General features: G+C 34.0%; 1 protein-coding gene and 1 pseudogene across 2 annotated transcripts; one reads left to right on the top strand and one right to left on the bottom strand.

The window, feature by feature from the left end:
• Nucleotides 1-526: 526 nt before the first annotated feature.
• LOC143634339 (S-adenosyl-L-methionine:benzoic acid/salicylic acid carboxyl methyltransferase 3-like) lies at nucleotides 527-2,225 on the bottom strand. The gene is made up of 4 exons (XM_077102452.1): nucleotides 2,142-2,225; nucleotides 1,620-2,027; nucleotides 1,270-1,524; nucleotides 527-914 (listed from the first exon to the last, which is right to left on the bottom strand). The coding sequence occupies exons 1-4, from the start codon at nucleotides 2,214-2,216 to the stop codon at nucleotides 546-548; spliced, it is 1,107 nt and encodes a 368-aa protein (XP_076958567.1). The 5' UTR covers nucleotides 2,217-2,225; the 3' UTR covers nucleotides 527-545.
• A 9,461-nt stretch (nucleotides 2,226-11,686) lies between these two features.
• Nucleotides 11,687-12,529, top strand: LOC143634338 (uncharacterized; annotated as a pseudogene). The gene is made up of 2 exons (XR_013153834.1): nucleotides 11,687-12,323; nucleotides 12,443-12,529. The product of XR_013153834.1 is annotated as an uncharacterized LOC143634338 (transcript).
• The last annotated feature ends 676 nt before the right edge of the window (nucleotides 12,530-13,205 follow it).

Here is a 13,205-nt window from a genome sequence, read left to right as displayed (position 1 = left end):
GTGTTGTTCTTCTCTATTCACAGGTAAAACACATGATTTATTTTTGTTACTCTTTCCTATGTTTGTTTGTAAAACATGTTCTCTATATATAATGTGTTCGCCACGCCTAAGAAGTTCCTTATATTTTAGATTGCAGCAGCTATGAGTCGCCTTTTGTTTGTTTGAATCATTGAATAACTTACCAGAATCTTTAAAATGATACTTATATGATAATCTCTTGCAGAGTAAAAATAATCAGTTTTCTTTCCTAAAAATCAAATGTGTAATTTGAAACTTTAAGAAGCTTGCTATTAATTACAGCAAAGACAAAGCTGAGAATTAATTACCAGTATGTATTTGATGATTATGCATACGGAGTAGTTCAGATTTATTACAGAAATTTACAAAGTATCTTTGTTGCATACTGGTTTCATTTGATAAAGAGCATATCTATATCAACAAGAATAACTATTCCTTCATAAATAGAGGATTCAAAGGATACAATGACAAGAAATCAAGAGTTAATATATCAAAAACCAGTAGAATATTATGAACACATTAATTTTTCATATCTTGGTCAATGAAATGGTTACCAGAAGGCTTCTTTGTTTCTTTTTTGTGAGATATTCGGCCACGAGCTTCCCAAACTTCTTAAATAGCATGTCAATAATGGAATCCCCGAAATGAGAAATCAACAACGGTTCAAGAATCGCTCTCATAAGTTTAGTTATGTTTACCGTGTGGATTCGGCTGAGCTCATTAGAATCATACATGTTTGTGTAATCTGTGTCGTAGGGATCCCAATTTAGTTTAAAACCATTCATGTTATCAAGAGAAAACGATCCCTCGTGTTCAATAATGTTCCTAACTTCATCCTCACATGGAAGATACAATGGAACATTGAATGAGTTAATGTCCGATTCATTAACCATTCCCTGTAGTAATAGTTAAAGCGTAATTGGTTAGTCACATGAGCAGAGCGGAATAACTAGAACCAGGGGCGAAGGATATCAAGGGCCAGGGGTGGCCCCGCCCCCATGTTTTTTCGCGCATTAGTGTAAATTTAGTTGTTTTTCGCCTGAATTTTTTTATGCGTAGTGTAATTTTAGCTATTTTCGGCCAAAAGTTTGAGCCCGGCCCCCCTCGTTTATGAATTTTGTAATACATTTTGAGTCCCCCCCCCCCCCGACATTCGTGTCCAAGCTTCGCCACTGACTAGAAATTTTACCCAAATAAATTATTCACTATTTTGAATTCGAAATTGGGTATTAAAGAACCATATATATATACCTCTTTCGTCATGTCGACAAGTGATTGCCCGAGTAGCTCCAAGAGTGCATAATAATCATCTTTTCTTGGATCAACCGTACTCCGAACAGCAAAAGTTAAAATCATGCTTCCACCATGTACTACTTCCTCAGAACGCATTCGTAAAAACTTTGTAAAATCAATATGATATTGTTTTCCATATGCTTGGTATACATCCGGAGGACTTGTTTTTGCCATGCATATATTTGATCCGTTATTTTCAAGGCCTTGAGGCACCTATCACATATTAGAGTGACAATAGTTTTATCATTCCCAATAGTCTTGAAATCATATCAGATAATTAAAACTACAAAGTTGGATATTACGGATACCTGAGAAAGCCAATGGTTACTATTAGCACAGTGTACAAGGTGCAAACTTTGGTCCGGGAAAAGTCGACCATAAAAGGAACCTGGAACAGCAGAAACAAAACAAGGGCCAAAACTTTCTCCTTTGTCCCTCTTAAGCTTTTCATAAAAGTCGGGTAATAACTTGAAAATAGAATTGAAATCATTTCCAAAGAGGTCATTTAAACACACTTGAATCTGTGGCATTTTACGATCATTTTCTTGGCACACCTCATACAATGTATCAATAATATTAGACGCAACCAATAACGTATTGGTGCCAGACGAGCACCCTAAATCTGCAACTGTGAAACAGTCTTTGAAAACATCATGCTTAGCCAAACCCTTGATTGATTGCTTTAAAAATGGCACAGCTTTTCGTATCCCATTTTCCTGGAAGAAAACAAGAACAAGTAATTTAAGACGTACATCTTTTTGTAAAGAAAATTAAAATAAAAGGCAAGCGGGCACAAGTGGCGCCACTTATGTTTATGGTATCACTCAAACCTGCATCATGGAGTTGTTGGCATAGCTTGATTCGCCATCGCCAGCATTCATATGCAGGATGTTTCCTAGGGTCATGGTTTCCTTCTCTTTGCCTTTGTTCTACTTTTTGCGTGGCTGCATACCTTTTGTTGCTTTAAATAGGCCTTAAGTTTACTAGTTTAGCCGACTTTATTAAAGCCCTTAACATTAAAAAATAAAAAATACATTTATAACTATACAGTTTTTGAAATCTTTTATTTTATTGGGCGTTTGGTAATTGGACAATTTCTAGATAAGGAGTATTAAGACTTTATCATAGGGGTGTGCGTGATTCAGTTTGATTTAGTTATTAGCATTAACCTAACCGAATTGATACGGTTCGGTTAATTTCGGTTAATAACTGATATCAAACATTAGCTAAAATTTTGCTTAATAATGCATTAAATGAATGCTTAAATGTATGAAATGAATGTGTAAATATATGAAATTAAGATATTAGTACATGGAATTGAGATATAAATACATGAAAATGATAGTACTAAACTATTAATACGTATAATACATGAAATAGAGGAAAAAATGCTAGAAAATATGATAAAAATGAAGAGTTCGGTGCGGTTCGGTTAATTTCGATTATTTCGATTTCGGTTAGTTCGGTTAGGTTCCGGCGGTTATCGTTTCAGTAACGATTCGGTTTTTGATCACCCCTGTTTTGACCCTCGTGTTACGAGGTTGTATTACATTAATCGTTTCTAATAATTATATATCTTTTTTTTATTTCAATTTTATTTATTGTAAGAGAGTTAATAATATACTTAAGATTTGATGATGAAAGGTGTTTCACAAATAAATGAGATGTTATAACACGGTTAAAAAAGATATTTGGGTTTGGTGAGACCCATGACTCGCTTATTTTTTTACTATAAAATTGTTTCTTATATATAAATAATATCTTTTATAAAAAAATCGGATACTACTTTTTAGTATATCCCTAGTTTATAAGATTTTCATATTAAATATTTGGTGCGAATAATTTTTAATTTAATGAGATGTTATAACCCGTTTAAGGGCTATTTGGGTTTGGTAAGACACACACCCATGAAATTCGGGTAAAATGCATGAGAAACTTGTATTTACAAATAAAACAATCTGTTAGTTTGAGAAAACATAGGGAGTTTTCGTTTAGGGTTGCTTATAACCTCCACAAATGTATGGCTTGCTTATAACACACCCTTTTTATACCCAACCAATAGCTTCGTTGTGGGAGAGAACTTATTGGATATGGTTTTTGTTATTAAAAAGTTTTATGTCATTTAGAGTTAATTGCAGTTATGGTTTCTGTGGTGAAACCCAAAACACAGCTTGCAATCCCATGGCGACACTTTTCGCATATATGCGGGCCTTGTGGTGGTCCTTTTTTTCAATTTGTGTTTTCCGTTAAGTCTGTGTTAATAATTTCTGTTAAACTGAAGGGTAAACCGGTCTTTTCACACATAAACTTAATAAAATATATTTGATTTTGTATAAATGTGGTGATTTTAGAAGCTGATTTGCAGTGTGCCAGGGTTGCAATTAGGGTTTCTAATGTGTAATGTTTGTTGATTTTTGTTTGGTTTTGTGTGGGTGTTTTAGGGTTTTGATTTGGGTTTGAGGTTTCATGTGGTTTTGAGTTGGGTTTATGTGTTACTGATCCGTTTGAGTGGACATGGTACTGTATGCTAATTTCTGTAGCTAAAACTTGCTTTTAGTTAAGAAGTTAAATTAGTTTCTAAAGTTGTGTGTTTAAAGTATTAGAATTCTTGTTGACCAATTGTATGATATGAACTATGTGTGTGTGGTAAGTCAGTAACTACGATTTTTGAATGTTATATTGTTTAAATTGTTTATTGTTGCTTTAAAAAAATATGTATTATTTATAATTAAGAAACAATTTTATTGATAAAAAAATACACTGGTCATGGGTCATCAAACCCAGATAGCTTTTAAATGGGATTTAACATATTATTTGTGAAAGTCTTTCAACATGAAATCCTAAGTATATTATTAACTTTCTTATAATAAATTAACTTAAAATCCAAAATATATATAAATATTAAAAACGAAAAATGTAAAACAACTCTCATAAAACGAGAGATAAAACCTAGTAATTATATAAGCCTATAATTTACAATCGTTTATAATTTATTCAGCTAACCACGGAAATTTAAATGGAAAGGCTAAAAGGTCGAACACGTCGATCTTGAGAATATGAAAAGTGAAATAATTGCATTAAACAAAGTAATTATTAAAAGAAAAACCATAGCATAACAATTGAATAATAAGAACATCCTAAAATCAATTTAACAAAACCTTAGACTAAGCGTACTGGGCGAATAGTTGGGGCGACATGGGGGCGATAGGGGCTACAACACCCCTCACCCCCGGCCGAAATGTGGGGCGATATGGGGGGAACCTTTTGTCGCCTGGTTTGTTTAATAAAATAATAATATTTAATTGTTTTGACCGTTGAACGGTCATAATTTAAAAAAAATAAATAAAAACTTAATATAAATATCAAAGCAATTCAACCTATTTTTCATCATATCATACACAAACTCAAACACAAATACCAAACTAATTCAATCATTTTCACCATTTCATACTTCCTCACAATTTCATTTCATTTTATCTCAAAATGGATTCCCCGGATACCCCGAACTCTTTCGAAATTTGGGATCAAGTAATTAAGGAGAGTCAAAGAATTTGTCAAGTACAATAATGAGTGTTTGAGGAGACAAAAGAGGTCATAAACGAAACGCGGGCCGTCGCCAATACGATAGTGTCTGGCTCTACAAGCTCTTCGTTACCACGTAGGCGATCGTATATCAATTGGGATCGTACCGAAACGAACGATCGTTTGATGAAGGACTACTTTAACAAAACACCTACATATAACGACGCTATGTTTCAACGTCGTTTTCGGATGTCTAAGCGTTTATTTTTGCACATCGTGGGAGATTTGAAGCGAGAGTATACGCATTTTCAACAAAATCCCTACGCAAGAGGATATTTAGGATTCACCGTCATCCAAAAGTGTAATTCGGCGCTACGCATTCTCGCATACGGCAACACGACCGACATCAAGACGAGTATTTAAAGATGACTGAGAAAACGACTCGAGACGCGTTGGAGAATTTTTGCATCTGTAAAATTTAAATTGTTTACATTAATTACTATCTTTAATATAGATATTTTTATAATAATTTATTTGTATAGGAATAATACAATTATACGTTGGTTGTTATCTGAGGGTTACAACTTCAAACGACCTGACTCGCATATACGATGTACACGAAAACAAACATTATTTATCCCGGCTTTATCGGGAGTATAGATTGCATGCATTGGGAGTGGAGCAACTGTCCAACCGCATGGCGAGGTCAATACACTCGTGGTGACCATGGAGTGTCAACGTTTAGTCTTCAAGTCATTTGTTCTCTGGATTTGGTCGGCCTAGTTCGGCTCCGTCGGTTACAACAACGACATAAACGTTCTTAACGCGTCCGCCATGCTAGAGTGTTACATCAACCGAAGCATACCGGTCTTACCGTTTTATGTTAATGACACCTTCTATCGTCACGGATACTATTTGGGAGATGGGATATATCCAGAGTACTCGATCATCGTCAAAACGTTTCAAGACCCGATCGAAGAAAAAAGAGAATACTTTAAGAAGAAACAAGAGTCCGTGCGAAAAGATATTGAGAGGTGTTTCGGGGTTCTAAAAAACGTTGGCATTATATGAAAAAACCATGTCGTGTATAGACGATGGCAAAAATTAGCGATGCCATGTATATGTGTATCATATTGCATAATATGATTTTAGAAAACACTGCAAAGCAATATGTCAACACTATATACCAGGAAGCGTTCCAGAACAGTTCCCTCAACCAACCGCAGAGCAACGAACGCAAAACCTTCACGAGTTCATATCAAGTAAGATACATAACCAACTTAAGGTGGATTTGGTTCAACACGTGTAGGATAATCATCCCATTGAAGTAGAGGACGAATACGAAGACAAGGAGGAAGACGAGGACGAGGAGGAGAACAAAGACGAGGACGATGAGGATAACGAAGACGAAGATGAAGACGATGACGAAGACGAAGACGAAGATTAGTATTTTTATATGTACTTTTTATTTTATTTTTTGGTGTGTTTTTTTATTTTGATTATATTTTATATTTCTTTTATTTAGTTAATTTAATAAATTTTAATAACTTAAATGGTTTTGGTTTATTTACTTTAACTACAAAAATATAATAATAAAAAAGGTGATGTGGCACTGGAGGGGTTACAAAATCATTACACCGCAAAAACAAATTCTTACCCTTTGTTGGCTGGACGCCAAGTGTCGCAATTCGCCCAATTTGTAACCCCTCCACTACGCGTAGTCTTATACCAAATAACCAAATAATAAAATAATCATCCAAAGTTTGTTAATAATATAATATGAAGAAATGGAAGCTAACATGTCGATGTAAGAAAACAAAGTTGTCCATAATGATCCTAACGTAATTACTAAGCAATTTATATTATTGCAATTATGGGAAATTTATGACAAGGTTTTATAAATTATGTGTCTGCCTTGCAATTCACTCTCCATTCAAAATGTACAAGTCCATTGTTGTACGATAATATTGTATTATATATGGATAACTATGTAATGTACATACGTATTACTGTGCGATGCTGTTGTATTACACATGTTAATGTGTAATTTGTATTACACATGTGTAATGTGTAGTGTTGTGTATTTTTTTTGTGTTCAGTCGTTTTTAATTGCATATATTCAATATTTAAGTATTTTATATGTGTAGTAGTGTTGTATTATATGTAAAAATATAAAAAATAAAAGTTGATGTAGTGCACATGTACATTAATTTTGCAATACACACGTACTAACGTGTGTTCGATGTGTGCATTAGACTTATATTGCATATATACAATAGTGTATTATATGTACAATAGTGTTGTATTTTATGCAATACAACATTGTTGCATATATGCAATACACACTATTGCACATATGCACTACACCGGCAAATGTTTTTTTTTTAACAATATCTACAAATAAAAATAATGAAAAAAAGCAACGAAAAAAAAATAAGAAAAAAAGTTAAAAATAATTATTTACGAGTTTTTAAGTTTTCTTTTTAAGAGAAGTTTTCATTTGATCCTACACACACACACATATATATATAAATCTTTGGGCAAACATCGGCTATGATTATAGTGGGGTCTCATGAAGGGTGCAACTTGTGGTGCTGTTGGTGAAACCGTTACTGGTGCAGGGTCTTCGGCGTGTCCTTTTTCTTAAGGGATGGCAGATGGGTTTATTTGCTAGTCAATTTGACATGTTTTTACAGGCCGGATTGGAATAAATGAAGTTGTCTTTTCGTTTTTACAGAATTGGAATAAATGTAGTTGTGTTTTCTTTTAGCGTTTGTACTGTCGTATGTCTTGTTTTCCGTTTTAATTTTATTAGTATGTTACTAGAGATGTTGTCCATCACTGTCTTTTATTCTTGTAACAACTTATTATAACTTAATGTAAGGCCTACCGCTTGTGTTTCAATAAGTTTACGAGAAACAAATAAATAATTACAAGGAAAGGCACATTTTAGAACAATATTGCTAGGTGTTGAAAGGCACTTTGACATCAGGTTGATTATAATTTTATATTTATCATAATAGCTATATACATTAATATTTCGGTTGCTACAATATTTTTTCTCTCTGTCAAATAGTAGGGGTGGGTAAAAGTCAGTTTGGTTTGGTGATGAGGCTTAATCATAAACATAACCATGTTTTCGTTACGAAAGATTGTTTGACCAAAATCATAACCGAATGATCGGTTAACCATGGGTTGGTTTTTTTCCCTTTGTTCTAGTTGAAAATGGTTCTATTATGGTGTTCCGAGCTTAATTATGATGTTTCGAAGCTGAAATATGTCGGCTCCACACTTGGTAGTTGTATCATATACTAGATGTTTGAAGCTAGAAATGAAGTATAAAAAACGGAAATAGAGGTATAAAATTTGGATAAACACAAACATATAAGATTCGGTTCAATGCCGGTTAAAATCGGTTTGATGAAGACATGTTTGCCATAACCCTAACTGAATGGGTGGTTAACTAGATTCAGTTGATTATAATCGTCGGTTTGTACAGCTTTGATTAATTTCGGTTTCTTTTTAGTTAACGGCCTGGTTTTCGATTATGGTTTGCGATTTGCTCACCCATGTTAAATAGACTAGAAATAAATACCAACAATTAAGTGTGTTTTGTCGATTCTTTTTCAACCTAGTAGCTTTTATCAAAAGAAAGTGGGTTTTAGGTGTCTAACAAGAGTGTTAATGGGTTTTAGGTGTTCCTCTATCTGATATGGAGGAACCGATCTAATGGCACGCCAAGTCAGCGGTGACATGTAAGTAAGAGATGACCGGATCCTCTATCTTAGATGGTTGGATCTAAGATTCCATCTTTGCACACATGGCAGCCTAACAAGAAATCCTTCATCTGTGATGGAAGGATTGAAATATATATTTTCATTTTTAGCAAACTTATGTATAATAAAAAAAGATATGAAATGTGACACGGGAAATGAATTAACAAGAAAAATTAAGGTTCTTATAAAATGTGGAATTTAATAGAATCTATGTTAAGTGTTGCGATCGGTCCAGGATGTGCGAACAATAACATATTGACCACAAATGCAAATTACCATTAAGAATTTATGATGTAAGGTTGTATACCATCAGTTAAAAATTTAGACATGTGTATATCTTAAAATCTCACACTATTTTGCTTTTATAGAATATCCCGTCTCTGTTCTTCACAAAAGTGTGTAAGCCATGTGACCAAGACCACACCCATGAGTGTGCCAAAACTGAAATTTGAGTTCAATCTCTCCGTCTCATATTGAGGGTTTCACTCATTTTTAAGTTGCACATTTTTTATTTATTTATTATACGTAAGTTTATTAATTAAAAATAAAAATATGGAGTTCAGTCCCTCCATCTCAGATGGAGGATTTCTTGTTAGGCTGCCATGTGGCGCAAAGGAGGAATCTTCAATCCAGCCATCTGAGATGGCGTAAGGCCTGGACCCGGGTGCCCTACTTTGATGTTGGATTTACTCATAAACACAGTTCTAAATATTAGAGTAAATTAAAACTTTGCGTGGAAGACTTAAACTTTAATCATATATTTCAAAACATGAAATACTTGTTTAAAACATTATTCAACATGTCTCAATATTAAACATCAAAACATAACCTCATAAACTTTTCTTCTTCTTTATAGATGTCCAGTCTTCACCCAGTGTTTTGTGTCCCTCTCAAGCCATCTCCTTCATTCTATTTGTTTGTGTGCACACTAAATGTCAGCTACGCTGAGCGTAATCAAGCAACATACATTACATTCACATACTTACATATACGTGTCCGAATATACATATTACATACTTAACCTGTTTAACTTCCTTTCATACATACATGCATTCATACTTCATTTCTTTATACTTACCTTACTTAACATATACATAATTACTTCTAAGTTTTAAAGAGTCTTTCGCTCTATAACATCACAAATATTTTTAGAGTCTGTTCCATTTGTTCACATATATTATTATGGTATGTTTCCTACATTCGCATATATTATTAGGGTATGTTCCTATCGTCTAATATATTATAAGGGTCTACAACCATACATACATTTCCTTTACACACACACACTTCTAGCATTTCCTTTATACATTCAACATTTATATATTATTCATAAAGCATTCACATAACATACACTTATCACTTAAGATAAATGTATTAACTAATCACATAGGAGTGTAACATCGTGAAAATTTTGCATCAAAAATACCAAGTTTTAATATATTTTTATTTTATTTTATATTATATTACACATAATATAATAACAAAACCCTAACACATATTAACATAACACAACAAGGCAGCGCCTCTTCTCTTTCAAACCTCCACCCTCCCTCACGGCAGCACCACCGTCACGCAGCACCGTCGCAGCACCACCGTCACAGCACCACCACCCATCACCTGGGTTGCAGATTAGATAGAGAGAGTCTGAAACCAGGAGATCATTTCTTTTGATTCTATATTAATTGGGTTTGTTTCATAGATCTGTTTGCGGTTTATTAATTGGGTTGCAGATTGGATAGAGCTATTTACCCTGAGTTCTGGGTATTCGATTGTGTTTTATGTATCCATACTTTTAGTTGTTTGATTCTATGTTAGTATGATTCAACAACTAAAAATAATTTATTGTAAATTTGGAGATTTGTCTTCAAATTTAAAGTTTGTTGATTTTTAAATTAGTGTTTGAAATTGTTTATTATTGTTCTATTTTTATGAATGTAGTCATTTATAATAAACGAGTTTTTTTTTTGTTTTTTGGATATTCGGATATCCGAAGTTTCGGATTCGGATTCGGATAGTGATTTTCACTATCTGAAAGGTTCGGATATCTGGTTTTGAACAGCCCTACATCGCGTATCGTGATGACGTGGTCTGACAGCCGGAAACGTGTCTTGCCACGTGTCCACACGTGTCGTCACGTGGCAAGCCTACATGTGAATCATCATAGCTACGTCGCGATACGCGACGGCTATGTCTTGACCCATCGCGTATCGCGACAGGGACCCAAGATCAGTCTATAAATAGGGCTAACCAGCCCTCATTCCATCCACACCAATTCAAACATACTTTCTCTCTCTCTAGAAATTACCCCTCTTTACCTCGTAAAGCGTGCCAACCCTTTTCGTAATCCGTGCCATAAACCCTTAATACATCTATAAGTACATGCAATACACCGAAGACATACATTGAAGTGCGTGAAATCCCGAGACGACCCGACGTCCCGCTTCAAAGTGCGTGCCGACAGGTTTTGAAGACCGGTGATCCTCGTTTTACGTGAAGGAATGTGTTGATCAAGATTCTCGATATACGTACAAGCGTCGAAGTGCTGCCCGAGAGTCTAGAAAATAATAAGCCAAGTAAGGTATGGGTAATGCCCGAATAAAATATTATAAGGTTTAGACCTTAGTCGAGGGTATGCTCGATACCTCGAAAATAAAGTAAATAGAGTCAAATTAAATAGAGTCAAATTGAATTAATAAACATTAGATCACGTATCTATAAAACGTTATAAACAATAAGTAAACGTTGGCCCTCAGGCTGTCGTATACGTTAGTTCTTTTTTGTTAGTCTTTGCTTAATTACTCTTTTTATTTGGTTTCGGTTTAACTTTCTTTCACAAACCGAACATGTGCAAGATGCTTTTCGGTATACTACGATTTTATTTTTCAGGTTTTATCTTTCAATTATTATAACGAGTGACGTTTTCGTACCAATTCCTTGCTAATTTTATTTTAATGTAATTTACTGGTAGATATAAAACAAAAGGACCAAAATAGCAATTTACTCCATTATAAGTTGTATTTAATTACCCGCCAAAAAAAGAATATGTGCCCTCCACCCAAATGTCATTTCAAACAAACCCTTTTCATCATTTGATCTAAATCTTGAGTATGACCCAAAATCAGATAAAGAAAATGATAAAAAAACTTGTTCTTGATCAAGAAAATGAGTGTGAAGATGAAGATGGGATTTTGTGTTGTGTGTGTCAAAGCACAGATGGGGACCCACAAGACCCAATTGTGTTTTGTGATGGGTGTGATTTAATGGTGCACACCACTTGTTACGAGTCCACTTGTGACCAACGTGCCTGATAATGATTGGTTTTGTGCTAAATGTGAAACTAGTGAAAAAACAAGAATGACATCCTTGACTTGTTGTATGTGTCCGGTTAAGACCGGGGCGTTGAAACCGACGGTTGATGGTCGTTGGGCGCATATTGTGTGCGCGTTGTTTATTCCGGAAGTGTTTTATAGTGACCCGGAGGGGAGGGAAGGGATTGATTGTTTGAAAGTTGTTGAGAGGAGATGGGGAGGGGAGTGTTATGTTTGTGGGAAATCGAGCGGGTGTGTTATCGATTGTTCGGAAGAGAAGTGTGGGTTGAGGTTTCATGTGAGTTGTGGGTTGAATGAAGATTTGTGTTTTAAGTATAAGCAAGGGAGGAATAAGGGGGCTATTGTTGCTGGATTTTGTAGAAGTCATACTGATTTGTGGATGAAGGTATTAAATTGGGATTATTATTATTATTATTATTATTATTATTATTATTATTATTACTAATTTGATACATAAATTAATGAAATGATTATTTATTAATGTTTTGATTTGTTTGTTTGCAGCAACAAGCAACTGGGAAGTACAAGATTGTAGCAAGGAATGAGTGACAAGATTTGATAGTTTAGAATAGAGTTTTTTTTTTTTTTTTTTTTTTTTTTTTTTTTTAACTTTAAAGTGTTTTAGATCATAGTTTGTTTTTTGTTTTCATAGTTGATTAGGGAGTTTAAAGTCATTGGTAGCTTTTGGTTTTATTTGTTGTTAGCATTGTTGTTTGTTATACAATAATTTCAGTTTTAATGGTTTTAATATTCAATTTGCAAAGTGAAAATGTGTTCATTTGATGACAAATACAACAACAAAGATCAGACATAGAATGAAAAGAAATAAATTTTTTTTTGACTTGTCTTTAAGAGGACATGGAGTGGTCTCGGATCCCATTTTCTCACCTCTTCGCGACTTCCATTTCGTGCACTCTAAGTGAAGAAATACGAGTATGCAATTGGACAGATTTTTGTGTTTCTTGGTTAAGAATTTGTACTTTTTTAACTTTGTTCTTGTTTATGAAATTTGTATTTTGTTTCTGTTTGTTATCATTTGTTTATAAGCTAAATACACATAAATGAAAAAGAATTTAAGTGATCTTAGGGGGTGTTTGGCTAAGCTTTTAAAACTTGTTTATTAAAAAGCAAAAGGTGTTTGGTAAAGCTCCTTTACAAGCTTTAAAATTGAGTTTTTCAAAAAATAAATAAGCAAATTTAAAAACTTACCCAAACACCCCCTTCCTAATGAGCATAAATGAACAAATAGGTGTATCAACATTCGGTT

This window comes from Bidens hawaiensis, unplaced genomic scaffold (assembly GCF_021521415.1).
Source record: "Bidens hawaiensis isolate Kalapana, Puna unplaced genomic scaffold, B.hawaiensis_p1.1 tig00007048_1, whole genome shotgun sequence".
NCBI classification, from domain to species: Eukaryota; Viridiplantae; Streptophyta; class Magnoliopsida; order Asterales; family Asteraceae; genus Bidens; species Bidens hawaiensis.
Note: the sequence above shows the minus strand (reverse complement) of the source record. Positions and strands in the feature narration are given on the sequence as shown.